The sequence below is a fragment of the Corythoichthys intestinalis genome, chromosome 9 (assembly GCF_030265065.1).
Source record: "Corythoichthys intestinalis isolate RoL2023-P3 chromosome 9, ASM3026506v1, whole genome shotgun sequence".
NCBI lineage: Eukaryota > Metazoa > Chordata > Actinopteri > Syngnathiformes > Syngnathidae > Corythoichthys > Corythoichthys intestinalis.
Genome location: NC_080403.1, coordinates 54,625,432 through 54,642,500, shown reverse-complemented (window position 1 = coordinate 54,642,500; position 17,069 = coordinate 54,625,432). Strand labels below are relative to the sequence as shown.

At 41.2% G+C, this 17,069-nt stretch overlaps 1 protein-coding gene across 1 annotated transcript in view; it reads left to right on the top strand.

The window, feature by feature from the left end:
• The window catches only part of flnbl (filamin B, like), an 81,365-nt gene that overhangs the window by 7,949 nt on the left and 56,347 nt on the right, over positions 1-17,069 (top strand). The window contains exons 2-9 of the mRNA XM_057845229.1: positions 10,295-10,404; positions 10,468-10,603; positions 12,842-12,939; positions 13,008-13,155; positions 15,725-15,843; positions 15,905-15,979; positions 16,065-16,227; positions 16,291-16,491. Of these exons, the coding sequence (XP_057701212.1) occupies positions 10,295-10,404; positions 10,468-10,603; positions 12,842-12,939; positions 13,008-13,155; positions 15,725-15,843; positions 15,905-15,979; positions 16,065-16,227; positions 16,291-16,491 (1,050 nt within the window). The remainder of the gene's footprint in view (positions 1-10,294; positions 10,405-10,467; positions 10,604-12,841; positions 12,940-13,007; positions 13,156-15,724; positions 15,844-15,904; positions 15,980-16,064; positions 16,228-16,290; positions 16,492-17,069) is intronic.

Genomic DNA, 17,069 nt, shown 5'->3' with positions numbered 1-17,069 from the left:
TTACAAAAACCATACTTACGGACAAATCCAAGGATCATATAAGCACAACATTACAACGTAGGCGTCAGCCCGAGACGTCGTGCAGCCATATTGAACTGGCAAGAAAGCAATAAACCATGTCGCAAAGCGACCACAAGAGTTCGCTGTTAGACAGCGCAAAAAACCTTGCTGTAAAACTTACCAAAAGGCAGAATACTGTCTGAGCGGGACATGTGCGTTAATTGCGTCAAATATTTTAACGTGATTAATTTAAAAAAATAATTACCGCGCGTTAACGCGATAATTTTGACATCCTAATATTTTTTAATTCAATCGTTTTCTAATTGTATTTAATGTGACAGACATATGTTACACTCATCCAGAGTCTTTAGTTTAGGCTTAAGGTAGGGTTATCAAATTTATCCCGATAACGGCGGTAATTAATTTTTAAAAAAATGTATCACGTTAAAATATTTAACGCAATTAATGCATGCGCTGCACGACCCACTCACGCAATGTCGCACTCAATCTGTAATGGCGCCGTTTTACCTATATAGAGAGATAAAAGGCAGCGTAAAATGAGGAGAGTGAATTTTGGCAGGCTTTGGAGCCTTTTTTTAATTGGCTAAAGCCTTACAATCCCTCTCCCTACGATTAGAAATATCATGGGAAGCAATGGGGGGAAACAAGGTAGCAGTTGATCTTTTTCTTAACACCTTATGTTATTTCCCAACGCAGAGAAGGTATATCAATTGGTGCCCCTACGCACAGTCATGGTTCCACTTCCCATCATGCATTTGGGCATGGCTATAGTAGCATTTACTGAAAGCTCAACAAATACACTAGTTGGCAATATTTACTCACAATATACAAAGTCACAAGTCTTTCTATCCGTGGATCCCTCTCACAGAAAGAATGTTGATAATGTAAATGCCATCTTGAGGATTTATTGTCATAATAAACAAATACAGTACTTATGTACTGTATGTTGAATGTATATATTCGTCCGAGTTTTATTCATTTTTTTCTTAATGCATTGCCAAAATGTATATGATCGGGAAAAATTATCGGGACTGATTGGAATTGAATCGGGAGCAAAAAAAAAAAACAATCGGATCGGGAAATATCGGGATCGGCAGATACTCAAACTAAAAGGATCGGGAGCAAAAAAACATGATCGGAACAACCCTACTTAATTGTATTTTTTTTGTTACTGTCACATTTTCTCCGATATGTTAGATGAAAAAAAATCGATCCAAACAAAGAAAAATTGAAAAAAAAAAAAAAAAAAAAAAAAAAACGTTTAAAACGGAATATATATGAAAAACAAAATCTCGACCACTCCTTCATGTCTGCGATTTCTACCTCTTGACCCTTGTTATATTTCCATGTTTCACCCTTAAAATCTCCCAAAAATCCAGCTGTGGTCATTCACATCTGTGTTTTGACACTTCATGATACATGCTCCATGGAGTTTTTGGATCGAAACAAGGTAAGTACGCGATAATACAGTGCCCTCCATAATTATTGCCCCCCCCTGCAAAAGATGTTTTTTAGCTTCTAATAATTTTTCTTTTTATTCAAATAATATGGGGCCTTAATAGAAATAAAGAGAAAAATCCAACCTTCAATACAAGTGCATTCATTCAGTGGGGAAAAAATCCCACATAAAGAAAAAAATATTTGACATCAAATAATGTGTGTCACAATTATTAGCACCCCTGGTGTTAATACTTTGTACAACCCCCTTTTGCCAACAAAACAAGGTCTGGGGACTGAGATGGCCATGGGAAGAGCTTGATTTTGTGTCTGGTGAACCATTTCTGTGTAGATTTGGCCATATGTTTAGAGTCATTGTCTTGCTGAAAGACCTAGTGACGACCCATCTTCAGCTTTCGAGCAGAAGGCAACAGATTTTGATTTAAAATGTCCTGGTATTTCAAAGCATTCATGATGTTCCCAGGGCCTTTGGAAGCGAAACAGCCCCACAGCATCACTGAAATCACACAAAAATACACACGGTCCCAGGCTAGAACTGGGACCGTGTGCTTTGGTCAGATGAGACTAAGATTGAGCTTTTTGGCAACAAACACTCTTAAGTGGGTCTGGCGTGCCACGAAAGATGCGCATGCTGAAAAGCACCTCATAGCCACTGTGAAGTATGGGGGTGGGTCAGTGATGCTGTGGGGCTGTTTCGCCTCCAAAGGCCCTGTGAACCCTGTTAGGGTGCATGGCATCATGAATGCTTTGAAATACCAGGACATTTGAAATCAAAATCTGTTGCCCTCTGCCTGGAAGCTGAAGATAGGTCTTCACTGGGTCTTTCAGCAAGACAATGACCCTAAACATATTGCATCCTCCTCGGGACCTAGCGTGGATCGCCGCCTGGGCACCTGCAGGGCGGCGGGGTGTCAACGCCTCTGGGTGGTGATCCTTTCCAGCCCAGTGTATAGACCCTACCCACCGACGTCATAAAACCACGTGCTCGCTGTATGGTTCCGCCCACTTGTCCGTCATTTTGTCTCTGTATTAGCATTGGTTTCAATTGATCGAGGAATTTAAAATGCATTTCATGGAAGACCCGGTGCTTTCTGATGCCGTAAACTCACTGGATGTGTTGCATAAAAGGCGTTATGTGGAAAAGCTTCGTTCTATACAGTCGCCAGCTCCATATTTGATGCCTAAATCGATGATTTTTGACCGGCTGCCTTCGCCGTCTCTGCCTGACCCTGATATTTACAACTATCTTGTCCACACAAAATCAGCCGATTCTCACGAAACTTTGAAAAACTTTAAGAGCTTGGAGGCTTATAAATGCTACGTTGCTGGTTGGGTGAAACAGGTCCTCGTACACGAAAATCCGGCAGGAATCTTGTGCTCGGAAGGTGAGTTAGGAAATTTTCAATTCAAAATCTTTTGTTCTTGCTAACATCCACTGTCAAGTCTAATGTATTTCATGTCATTTGTCAATGGAGCTAGGGCTTTTAATGTTTATATGGTTTAGCGATAGCACTCTCACTACATACATATGTGTATGTTGTCGGCGATTAGCCTAGCAATGATCTTAATTGTGGTTGTCAGCCCAAAACCCTCTAAATATATATTAAATGCATCTTACCAGATATAAAATGACTACTACATAATCTGTGGTAATCGTTTGGAGCCCAGTTTTCTCGTCGAATTGCAGCAGCCCATCTCGCTCTCTCCTCTCCGTGTCTCTCGGAATCCGGTAGAACTTCAAGTCTCTCCGTCTATCTTCTCTGTTATTGCAACCGACCGCCACACACGCCTTCACCATTTTGATTATTAATGTTAACGAGCAGAAAAACACGCCGTAAATAGGAGGAATGTACGTAGCCGTAACAGGTCAACACGATGTGTTGACGGACAAGTGGGCGGCACCAGTCAGGAGAGCGGAGTTGTGACGTCACGTGGGTAGGGTCTATAGTGGACCGGGAGGGTCCTGCGGTGTGTTGCGCTGGTTGGGGGGTTGCGGCTGTGGCTGGGGGTCTGGGTGGGCGGCCGGTGGTGGAGGGTGGTGGTGCGTCTCCTCCCTAAGGGCTGGTTAATGGGGCTGCGGATGGTCCGGGGGAGCGCTCTGGTCCCGGAGGGATGATGGCGGCCCCTTTGCCGGAGCTGCAGGGGAGGAGTGTGCCGCTCTCGTTTCCCCCCTGATTGACAAGGGTGGTGGCGGGGCCTTTGAGCGGCACCTGCGCAGCATTTTCCCTTTTCTGCAGGACTATCATGCGTCTGAGTGGGTTTCATGCATGACAGGGTGCAGTTAGACAGACTCGGGTAGCGTGATTGTCGGTGCCAGGATTAGCGATCAGGTAGCATAGAATAGGATGTCAATTTATCCACACGTACAGGTTATTTACATAATGCCACATATTACTGAAATGTGTATGCTCCACCTTGTCTAATCACGTCTCCTTTTTCCTCACCTTGCCTCCACTTACGCATCGGTTATCCGCCCCCCCACCCGCAACCCCCCACATGGTGTCCATGGGTAATATTTTTAGCTACCGATAGCACCACTATGTTTGTAGGTGGTATAGGCGTGTAATGGTGTATTTCTTGTTCTTCTTCTCTTTTGTCTTTTTGCGGGCTGCAGCTATCAATTATTTTAGTCGTCAACTTATCAACTGTAAAAGCGGCATGGAAAATGAATGAATGAATGAATGAATAGTTTGAATAATTGAGTAATTCGATTAGGCACATTTAATGTGTTGTACGATAAATTTTAGGAAATGTAAAACAAAGGCTTGTTAAGATAGCACTTTCAAAAGAGCATTAAATGTGAATACAAAATAAAATTCACGAGTATTCAAAATATGCAGAATTGCAATTTCATTTCAAAATAAAATACCTCAGCTTAAATGAGGATCTAAGTACAAGAAAAGTACAATTGTCCAACTTGCGAAGCAAAAGTCCGCTAGCTTAAATGCTACAAAATGCTAACTTTTTTTGTACAAACACATATTCCCACAAAAAATGGCTAAATATACTAATAAACTAAATTATGAATACATAAAAACAAAATATTCGCTCAAATAAAAAAAAAAACCTTATGTTGGTCTTTACAGGGAGCAGCTGGATTCAGCCATATTAAATGAGTCACGTCATATTCAATTTTGCCACTAGAGGGCAGTGTTTTCACCCAAATCAATAAAACTCAATGCAAACACTTTAAAAAAAAAAAACCATTACAACGCCACTCTTTAATTAAACGAATCCTTGAAGCAGCAAAATTAGCTTTTTTTTCTAATCGAATTACTCGAGTTAATCGATTAATCGTTGCAGCGCTAGTCTGCTTCCTTCCTCTCTACCACACTATAACCCCTTCTTGTTGCTGCTTTCTCCTAATAAATAAAACATAATGAACAACCACAAAAAAAAGTTAGCAGGCTAACAAAAACATAGCTAAAACAGCAGCAGAATAAGAAGTAAAGCTAACTTTAGCGCTTTTACGCTAACCTGCGCAAAGTCCGTCGATACTCGGCAACCTTATGATAAACTTTGCAGTCACAATGCCCTCATTCTGCATTTTACAGCACCAGGAAGTTAAAGTAAACAACCAATCAGAAGCTTTGTTTGTCAAGTTGCCATGATGACCGCCGCTAGTCGCAACTTTATGACCTTGAATGTTTTCTTAGTGTGCGTGTTGAGCAATTTCTGCGTCTTCCCCATGTCTAGTTACTAAACAAGTAATGTCATGTTCATTATTACTATTATTGTGCGAAGTGCGCACACCCAAGCCAAATAATTGGGCCATGATGCAACACATCCGCCTCCAGGAGTGCATGACAACTCCCTATTTTATAAACACACAGATTATTTCACAATACTAGAGCGCCAAAGTGTCTTTTGTCAGTCCAATGGCAACAAACCACATCAAACAGTGTTTTTTTTTCCCCCTTTCCTGAATTTGAAAGGGTGCGTTTCGAAACGTCGGAGCTGTCATGAACGCCACTCCAAAAATACATTTGAGGCATTCAATGGCTTTTATAAGATGTGATGACAGTGTGTTGACTATTCATCAGCACGGAGGTGAAGTATTTGTCACTTCGTCACATGTTCATTAGAGTTTAGCGTTGTTTGTATGGAACACGTGCACTTGAATGCAACACGTAGTTAGCAGTATACTGCTATAGAGGAGCTTCCATTAGCACAAAGAAGCGACATTTTCAAGGTTTTACGAGTGGGATGGTCCGAAAACGGCAGCACGGTTGAGGAGCGGTTAGCACTTTTGGCTCACAGTGCCGAGATCAAGGGTTCGATCCCGTGCTCCGGCTTTCCTGTGTGGAGTTTGCATGTTCTTGATGCCTGAATTCAGGGCTGTCACCAGACTTGCAGGTGCCCAGGGACAAGAGACCATTATAAGGCTCCCTCACACCACCCCTGCGACCAGCTCGTCACGACAACATACGCAGTACTTTAATGCTTTGCAAGCAATTACAGTATAAATTTTCAAATGATTTGAGATGGATAGTTAAATTTCACAGACCGTAATGTGATGTGACACAATATAAACAAACAATTTCCATCTATTGTCCCATGAACGCTACAATACAACTGAGAGTGCTATGCTTGCCTGCTAAGCAACAAAACAGTATCATCCTTGGGGTTATCAAGCCTTCAAACAGTGATGCGCTGAGATTTTTTGACAGCAAAGTCATTTATGACATCAGTGAAATCTAGTTTTTGAGCAAGCTCACGCTCAATGGAGAGCAAACAGTGGGGAGAACAAGTATTTGATACACTGCCAATTGGCAGTGTATCAAATACTTGTTCTCCCCACTGTATATGGTGTTATATCGCTGCCACTATTATGAGCAAGCAATAATGGATTTTGAGCACAGAAAATAATACTGAGCAAAGAACAAATATATTCGGTTGCCCACCCCCCCTCCCCGTCGACGGGCTTGCCTGAATTTACATGTAACATGCAGTATTGGGGTAATACATAAGTACATAAATAGCATTGATGCAAAAAAAAATAACAGAAAATTAAATGGAAAAACAAACAAAAATGTGGAAAAAAACCAAAATGATGAAAAAAACAAAACAAAACAAAACTAAATTTAGATACAGTGGGGCAAATAAGTATTTAGTCAACCAACAATTGTGCAAGTTCTCGTACTTGAAAAGATTAGAGAGGCCTGTAATTGTCAACATGGGTAAACCTCAACCATGAGAGACAGAATGTGGAAAAAAAACAGAAAATCACATTGTTTGATTTTTAAAGAATTTATTTGCACATCATGGTGGAAAATAAGTATTTGGTCAATACCAAAAGTTCATCTCAATACTTTGTTATGTACCCTTTGTTGGCAATAACGGAGGCCAAACGTTTTCTGTAACTCTTCACAAGCTTTTCACACACTGTTGCTGGTATTTTGGCCCATTCCTCCTTGCAGATCTCCTCTGGGGCAGTGATGTTTTGGGGCTGTCGTTGGGCAACACAGATTTTCAACTCCCTCCACAGACTTCCTATGGGGTTGAGATCTGGAGACTGGCTAGGCCACTCCAGGACCTTGAAATGCTTCTTACGAAGCCACTCCTTTGTTGCCCTGGCTGTGTGTTTGGGATCATTGTCGTGCTGAAAGACCCAGCCACGTCTCATCTTCAATGCCCTTGCTGATGGAAGGAGATTTTCACTCAAAATCTCCCGATACATGGCCCCATTCATTCTTTCCTTTACACAGATCAATCGTCCTGGTCCCTTTGTAGAAATACAGCCCCAAAGCATGATGTTTTCACCCCCATGCTTCACAGTGGGTATGGTGTTCTTCGGATGCAATTCAGTATTCTTTCTCCTCCAAACACGAGAACCTGTGTTTCTACCAAAAAGTTCTATTTTGGTTTGATCTGAGTATAACACCTTCTCCCAGTCCTCTTCTGGATCATCCAAATGCTCTCTAGCGAACCGCAGACGGGCCTGGACGTGTACTGGCTTCAGCAGGGGGACACGTCTGGCAGTGCAGGATTTGAGTCCCTGGTGGCGCATTGTGTTACTGATATTAGCCTTTGTTACTGTGGTCCCAGCTCTCTGTAGGTCATTCATTAAGTCCCCCTGTGTGGTTCTGGGATTTTTGCTCACCGTTCTTGTCATCATTTTGACGCCACTGGGTGAGATCTTGCATGGAGCCCCAGATCGAGGGGAGATTATCACTGGTCTTGTATGTCTTCCAATTTTTAATTGCTCCCACAGTTGATTTCTTTACACCAAGCGTTTTACCTATTGCAGATTCAGTCTTCCCAGCCTGGTGCGGGTCTACAATTTTGTCTCTGGTGTCGTTCGACAGCTCTTTGGTCTTGGCCATAGTGGAGTTTGGAGTGTGACTGACTGATGTTGTGGACAGGTGTCTTATATACCGATAATGAGTTAAAACAGGTGCCATCAATATAGGTAATGAATGGAGCCTCGTTAGACCTCGTTAGAAGAAGTTAGACCTCTTCGACATCCAGAAATCTTGCTTTTTTCGTAGGTGACCAAATACTTATTTTCCAATCTAATTTGGAAATAAATTCTTTAAAAATCGAACAATGTGATTTTCAGTTTTTTTTTCCACATTCTGTCTCTCATAATTGAGGTTTACCCATGTTAACAATTACAGGCCTCTCTAATCTTTTCAAGTAGGAGAACTTGCACAATTGGTGGTTGACTAAATACTTATTTGCCCCACTGTATGAGGTTTGAAAAACAGTTCTGCATGATCAATCAGGAAGTACTGTCTTGCTTTCAAGGCTTAAAATCTTGAGTCAATGCCCAGTTAAAATAATGTTACTGACTAGAATATGCAATTTGGCCCAAAATCGATAATGAAAAACCAATGTCAATATTATCCGATATCATTTTAAAATGCTTTCACCCGATGTCATAGGATCCACACGGTATAGTTCCATTCACTCATTCACTGCCAACCTTCCCAGGTAAAACAGATTGAACATCCATCCCCATTAGTGGCAGTGATATCATTAAGTTTGTTTCTTTGTGTTTGAGGCATTTGAGTGTGTTAGTGGGGGGTTGGGCGGATGCATTGATGATGTCACTCCTGTGGAATGTGTGTGACAAGCATACATATGTACACACAGTAGTAGCCGCACTTCCTGTTTAGCTACCTTTACCTTCTGCGTAAACCCATTGAAAGCAATTTTAGGGTTGAGTATCATCGGTACTACCATATCGGCGCCTTGACTTAGCATCCTTATTTTAAGCGCAAATTAGCACCTTGTTACCAAACGTAACACGCGCGCAGCCACTCACCAAGTACCCTGTCATTAAAACACACACGCACATGCGATGATGTCATCACACGCACATGTGGCGAGTCTGGAAGTTGTTCACTTCAGATTGATGGAAAGCCCCGCCCACCGCCGTCTGGCTCGACGCAGCGGGACGTGTCGACAAAGGTGGCCGCAGGCCATTAAACGCCACACTGGCCGGCGTGTTTGACTTGTTGCCGTGGAAACGGCCGCAACACAACCGGCCAAGGGAGCGCGTGCTGAAAAGGAACGCGTGTGCGAAGGCGATAAGTGGCAAGGTGAACGCAAAATTGCCCGCGGCTTATCTGTGGCACGCACCTTGCTAATGATGATTTAGATTGTTAATTGGTCACCAGTTACTTTTGCAATGAGTCGATGAATCACCTTGTGTGGAAAGCACACGTGATTTACTGTTATATTACTTGATAAATTGGAGCTAAAAAGTATGTACAGAGAAAATTTGGAATATGAATATTGTAAAACTGCTGTAACTGAGTCATTGTTTTCCTATGTTAAATCAGATTTTTGCAAAGATCAAGGTCTACAGAATTATAGTAATAATTACATATATACTTATATATTGAAATATGTAATTTTCTTTAGCAAAAAATGTTCAGTAAAAAATAGGAATTTAAAACAAAAATGATTTATTGTTTCCTTTTTTTTTTTTTTTTTTAATGAAAAAAAAACAACACTTTTATTCTCATCATTCTAAAACAAAATTGCATTGTTGGACAATTAAAAAAAATCTAGATTCTTTTCTACTTAAAAGCTTTTTTGTTTTTAATTTTTTTTTAAAAATACTAACTTAAGAAAATAAATATTATGTAAAATAATGTGTTTTTATTCATGTTAAATAAAAAAAAAATAGGAATTTAAAACCATTTAAAATTTATAATTTTTCCATTTTTTTTCATGACAAAAAAATAAACATGTTTTATCATTCTAACATTTTTTATTAAAATAAAAAGAATTGCATTGACAAAAAATAATGAGAATACTGTACTTACAATTTTTAAAAAACTTTTGTTTAAAAAAAAAATTAGAATAGCAATAAATACAAACTTATATAAAAAAATTGATTCATTTTTATTTTCTTTATAAAATAAAACCAGTAATACTGCATTCAATTTGAATTTAAAATTCATATTTTATATAATCAGATTTTATTTTTTTATCCAATATTTTTAAATTGAAGTTGAAATTGAAGATTTGTAAAAAATTTAGCTTTTAAAAAAATATATATACATATTTAAAAAACTAAGCTAAACTAAAGAATAAACAATACAAATCTTAAAAATAAATACACAAAAAAAAATCAAATTTTTAAAATGATATAAAAGTGCACTTTTTCCCTTTTTTTTTTTTTCGAAATAGAAACTTAAAAATATATATATCAGTGACAAAGATTGGACGTTGTCTATCGCCGTCAATGGCAGCCAACAAGTTAACTATGATAAGCGGCTATTTGCTCCTCCCAATCCAAAAAGATTGGACATTTATCGCCATCATTGCCTTTAAATGAGTAAACCCTCATCGTGTCCAGATTCCAAAGCCATCGTGGACGGGAACCTGAAGCTGATCCTGGGTCTGGTCTGGACCCTCATCTTGCACTACTCCATATCCATGCCCATGTTGGAGGGTGGCGACGAAGAGGTGAGTCCCACAAAAGCACCTGCCATGGCGTCACGGTACTCTGCTAATTTTTGCTCGTGTCAGACCGAGTCCAAGACACCCAAGCAGCGTCTGCTGGGCTGGATCCAGAACAAGGTCCCCGACATGCCCATCACCAACTTCAGCCAAGACTGGAGGACCGGGAAAGCGCTGGGGGCGCTCGTTGACGGATGTGCGCCAGGTACGAAACGAGCGTCCTTCTAAAAACACTAAATAGTAATGGATATAATGCCGTTGTGGAGATATTTTGCTTCCGTGTTTGTTTGTATAGGTAAAGGTTTAGGGGATATTTGGGAGGTTAAGGGATAATTATCAAACTTGCTGGATATGTTTCGAAAATGAAACGGAAGAGGTGATTAAATTTTGCACCAGTGAGGTCAAAGGTCACAGAGGTCCAAAAAGATAATCTCACATTAACTTGATAATAGATTAGTCTATTTAACGATAATGTGAATGTTTTTTTTGCAATGACTGGTTTGGAATTAATATAATGAAAACAGGAAGGGTCAAAGGTCACAGAGGTCATAAATATGGCTATGCTTTGAATTTGGCTGCTTAGGCGGAAGATCTGATCTATTATTTTGATATGATTGGAATAGGAAGGGTCAAAGATCACAGGCCAGAAATATGCCTATGCTTTGAATTTGGCTGCTTCGGCAGAAGATCTGTTAGTTATTCTATTAAATTGATATAATGACAATAGGTAAGGTCAAAGAGGTTGGAAATATGGCTATTATTTGAATTTGGCTGCTAAGGCGGAAGATCTGTTCTTATTCTATTAAAAGGATATGATGACAATAGGAAGGGTCAGAGGTCACAGAGGTCAGAAATATGGCTATGCTTTGAATTTGTCTGCTTCGGCGGAAGATCTGTTCTGTTAATTTGATATGATGGGAATAGGAAGGGTCAAAGGTCACAGAGGTTGAAAATATGGCTCTGCTTTGAATTTGGCTGCTTAGGCGGAAGATCTGTTTGTTATTCGATTGATAAGATAATTGGAAGGGTCAAAGGTCAGAAATATGGCTTTGCTTTGAAATTGGCTGCTTCGGCGGAGGATCTGTTCTTATTCTATTAAATAAATGTGATAACAATAGGAATGGTCAAAGGTCACAGAGGTTAGAAATATGGCTATGCTTTGAATACATAGATTTGTTCTTCATTCTTTTAAATTGATATGTTGACAGTAGTTAGGGTCAAAGGTCACAGATTGGAAATATGGCTATGGCTTGAATTTGTCTGCTTTGGCGGAAGATCTGTTCATTATTCTATTAGACTTATATGATGACGATTGGAAGGGCCAAAGGTCACAGGGGTCAGCAATATGGCTATGCTTTGAAATTGGCTGCTTATGCTCAGGATTTGCACTTATTCTATTAAATTAAAATATGGCTATGCTTTGAATTTGGCTGCTTAGGCAGACGATCTGTTTGTTTCTGTATTAAATTGATATTATGACAATTGGAAGGGTCAAAGGTCACAGAGGTCAGAAATATGGTTATGCTTTGGCATTGGCTGCTTAGGCAGAGGATCTGTTCAAATTTTATTAAATGGATATGATGACAAAAGGAAGGGTCAAAGGTCACAGAGGTCGGACATATAGCTCTGCTTTGAATTTGTCAGATTAGGTGGACGATCTGTTTGTTATTCTATGAAATTGATATGACCATTGGAAGAGCCAAAGGTCACAGAAATCAGTAGTATGGCTAATCAGTAGTATTGCTGTTCTTTGAAATTCACTGCTTAGGCAGAGGATCTGTCTTTTTATTCTATTGATATGATAATTGGAATGGTCAAGGGTCACGGAGGTCAGAAATATGGCAAATATGGCTTTGAAATTAGCTGCTTTGGCAGAGGATCTGTTCTGATTCTGTAAAATGTATATGATGACAATATAAAGGGTCAAAGGTCACCGAGGTCAGAAATATGGCTATGCTTTGAATCTGGCTACCTAGGCGGAGGATCTTTTCTTATTCTTTTAAAGGGATACGATGACAAGAGGAAGGGTCAAAGGTCACTGAGTTTAAAAATATGGCTATTCCTTGAAGTTTTAATTGTTTCAGCCTTAGAGTTGACTAAATCATAATTTGGGAGCTTTTAATTAATTGTTTCAGCAATAAAAGCCTAGTAAATAGTCATACGGGATTTTCTGAGTCATCGTTTCAGCTTTAGACTCGACTAAATAGTGAAGGGGGAAATATTCTATGACGATTTCAGTTGTATCAGCCTTTGAGTCGACTAACTGATGATTTGCAAGATTTCGATGAATCGTTTCAGCATTTAGAGCCTATTAAGTAATCACATGGGAACTTTAGACTGAATTCTGCATGTGCACTGCACAGGGTAAGAAGAAAACCCTGGTGACCCGCAAGGCTTATAAAGCACTGGGAGTTACCCTGACTTCCTCACACGTATGTTTCAGGCCTGTGTCCCGACTGGGAGACGTGGGATCCAGTGAAGCCGGTGGAGAACGCCACAGAAGCCATGCAATTGGCCGACGATTGGCTGGGCATCCCTCAGGTTGTGTTTCTCTTCCTTCCCGGTCTTTTACGAAAAACTTGGCATTGACCCAATTCGCCTACGTTTAGGTGATCACCCCAGAGGAAATCATCGACCCTCAGGTGGACGAAATGTCGGTGATGACGTACTTATCTCAGTTCCCGAAAGCCAAACTCAAGCCCGGAGCGCCACTCAAGCCCAAACTCAACCCCAAGAAGGCCCGAGCCTACGGACCCGGTACACCCATTTCCATTTCTTCCATTTGAACTAAACATTTAGTTTAAAAAAATGCGTTTTTCGAACCTTACGCTCCAGTAATTGTCTGTTTTGAGAGGGAAAGAAGCTAAAACTTCCTCCAAAGTCCAGCTGCTAGCTGCTGGTGTGTCTTAACAATGACAGGAAGTGAGCGCCTAGCAAAAACAATGAGCTTTGAACACTTGTGAGGTTGATCTTTGACTTACCGAGAAGGAAATCCAGGGGCTCACCAGCTAACCCAAAATAATGGAGTTACCAGATACCCCACATGAGGGGAACAATGTTATTATATTTATATTTTTGCGCTTTAGTTTTTCCACTTTTGTTTTTCTTACAGGTCACTCCTAATCGTTTCACCCTTACAGTCGGAAAAATCCTGATTTGGGAGCATTTAATTAATTATTTCTTCTTTAATTTGTCAACTAAGTATTCATATGGGTTTACCGTAATTTTTGGATTTTAAGGCACACCTGACTAGAAGCCACCACCAGCCAAATTTGACGCAAAAACGATATTTGTTCATAGATAAGCCGGACTGGGCTAAAGGCCGCAGCGGTTCTCACTGTGTTATGCGATATTTACTAGGGCTGTCAAACGATTACATTTTTAATCGAGTAATCGTAATTAATCGCAATTCAAACTATCTCTAAAATATGCCATATTTTTCTGTAAATTATTTTTGGAATGATAAGACAAGACGGATATATACATTCAACATACTGTACATAAGTACTGTACAGTGCCTTGCAAAAGTATTCGGCCCCCTTGAACCTTGCAACCTTTCGCCACATTTCAGGCTTCAAACATAAAGATATACAATTTTAATTTTTTGTCAAGAATCAACAACAAGTGGGACACATTCGTGAAGTGGAACAACATTTATTGGATAATTTAAACTTTTTTAACAAATAAAAAACTGAAAAGTGGGGCGTGCAATATTATTCGGCCCCCTTGCGTTAATACTTTGTAGCGCCACCTTTTGCCCCAATTACAGCTGCAAGTCGCTTGGGGTATGTTTCTATCAGTTTTGCACATCGAGAGACTGACATTCTTGCCCATTCTTCCTTGCAAAACAGCTCGAGCTCAGTGAGGTTGGATGGAGAGTGTTTGTGAACAGCAGTCTTCAGCTCTTTCCACAGATTCTCCATTGGATTCAGGTCTGGACTTTGACTTGGCCATTCTAACACCTGGATACGCTTATTTTTGAACCATTCCATTGTAGATTTGGCTTTATGTTTTGGATCATTGTCCTGTTGGAAGATAAATCTCCGTCCCAGTCTCAGGTCTTGTGCAGATGCCAACAGGTTTTCTTCCAGAATGTTCCTGTATTTGGCTGCATCCATCTTCCCGTCAATTTTAACCATCTTCCCTGTCCCTGCTGAAGAAAAGCAGGCCCAAACCATGATGCTGCCACCACCATGTTTGACAGTGGGGATGGTGTGTTCAGGGTGATGAGCTGTGTTGCTTTTACGCCAAACATATCGTTTTGCATTGTGGCCAAAAAGTTCAATTTTGGTTTCATCTGACCAGAGCACCTTCTTCCACATGTTTGGTGTGTCTCCCAGGTGGCTTGTGGCAAACTTTAAACAAGACTTTTTATGGATATCTTTGAGAAATGGCTTTCTTCTTGCCACTCTTCCATAAAGGCCAGATTTGTGCAGTGTATGACTGATTGTTGTCCTATGGACAGACTCTCCCACCTCAGCTGTAGATCTCTGCAGTTCATCCAGAGTGATCATGGGCCTCTTGGCTGCATCTCTGATCAGTTTTCTCCTTGTTTGAGAAGAAAGTTTGGAAGGACGGCCGGGTCTTGGTAGATTTGCAGTGGTCTGATGCTCCTTCCATTTCAATATGATGGTTTGCACAGTGCTCCTTGAGATGTTTAAAGCTTGGGAAAGCTTTTTGTATCCAAATCCGGCTTTAAACAGTATCTCGGACCTGCCTGGTGTGTTCCTTGGTTTTCATAATGCTCTCTGCACTTTAAAAAGAACCCTGAGACTATCACAGAGCAGGTGCATTTATACGGAGACTTGATTAAACACAGGTGGATTCTATTTATCATCATCGGTCATTTAGGACAACATTGGATCATTCAGAGATCCTCACTGAACTTCTGGAGTGAGTTTGCTGCACTGAAAGTAAAGGGGCCGAATAATATTGCACGCCCCACTTTTCAGTTTTTCATTTGTTAAAAAAGTTTAAATTATCCAATAAATGTTGTTCCACTTCACGATTGTGTCCCACTTGTTGTTGATTCTTGACAAAAAAATTAAATTTCATATCTTTATGTTTGAAGCCTGAAATGTGGCGAAAGGTTGCAAGATTCAAGGGGGCCGAATACTTTTGCAAGGCACTGTATACTGTATTCTCACTGTGTTATTGTAAATTAGTTTTTTAAAAAAATGGGGGTGGCGCAATAATATCGCATATCGCAATAATTTATGAGAATCATTATCGCACACTAGAATTTGTTATTGCGACAGGCCTAGTGTCAACAAAATATCTATCTAACTAACTAACTAACCGGGGCTAACGAAATGCTTGTTTTCAGGTATCGAACCGACGGGCAACCGGGTGCGCCGTCCCGCCAACTTCACGGTAGACACGTTCAGCGCCGGCCAGGGTCAGGTGACCGTCTATCTAGACCAACCGGACGGCACTAGACAAGAGGTAAACCCGCCTCAGCGAAACCACTGACAGATCCGCCAATCAGCTGATGTCGTTTTTCCAGCTGAAGGTCGAGCCCAACGACGCGAAAAAGACGTACGCCGTCTCGTACGTGCCTCAAGTAGTGGGAACCCACAAGGTTGATGTTTTTTTCTTCTAAGTACGAAATTAATAGTGACTTGAAGCGCTAAAGGCGGAGGATTGTCGTACCGTGTTCACGCTAGGTGACGGTGTTGTTTGCGGGCCAGCCCATCCCGAAGAGTCCCTTCGAGGTGGGCGTGGACAAAGCGGTGGCCGACGCCTCCAAGGTGACGGTCAAAGGGCCGGGAATCGAACCCGTGGGCGTGGTCGCTAACAAGCCCGCCTACTTTGACATCTACACAGCAGGTAATATAGCTCATCTCGCTCTCAGGAGTGTGAAACGTGGATTCACTGGAGGAAAATTTTCAGGAGCCGGAAACGGAGACGTGACGGTGGTGATCAGAGACCCGCAGGGCCGAGACAACTGCGTGGAGGCCATGATGGAGGACAAGGGCGACGGCGTCTTCCGATGCACTTACAGGCCCACGCAGGCTGGGCCACACTCGCTCGTCGTCACCTTCGGGGGCGCTGCTGTACCCAAGAGCCCCTTCGCCGTAGAGGTGGCGCAAGGTGAGGGAAAACTCGAGACTTCAGAATCATGGTATTGTAACTAGAAACTGCAATTTCTGGAAAAATTACTCTGGGTCTTTGCTGTGTGGAGATAAAGATCTTAGCCCCGCCCAGGTTGGTTTGGTTTGGGGACATTTCGGGGACAATATCAGGTCACTTCCTGTTGATCTGGGAACATTTGGGGGGTGTTGCCCTTGTCATATCAGGTCATTTGGGGGCGTGGGCTGGTCATATCAGGTCATTTGGGGACATTCGAGGGACGTGGCCTGGTCATATCAGGGCATTTGGGGACATTCGGGGGCGTGGGCTGGTCATATCAGGTCATTTGGGGGGCGTGTCCGATTGATAGCTGGTCATTTCCTGTTGATATTTAGACATTGTTTATTTTTGCCATTGCAAAAAAATTTTTACCATGGCAAAAAATGGACGTCCATGGCCGTCAATGGCATCGACTTACGTAGGCGTCAATGAAATCCAAGTACATTGGCATCAATACAATGGACAAACATGCCCGTCAATAGCATTAAACAAATGTCATGGGAAATTTGGACGTCCATGGCCGTCAATGGCATCGACAT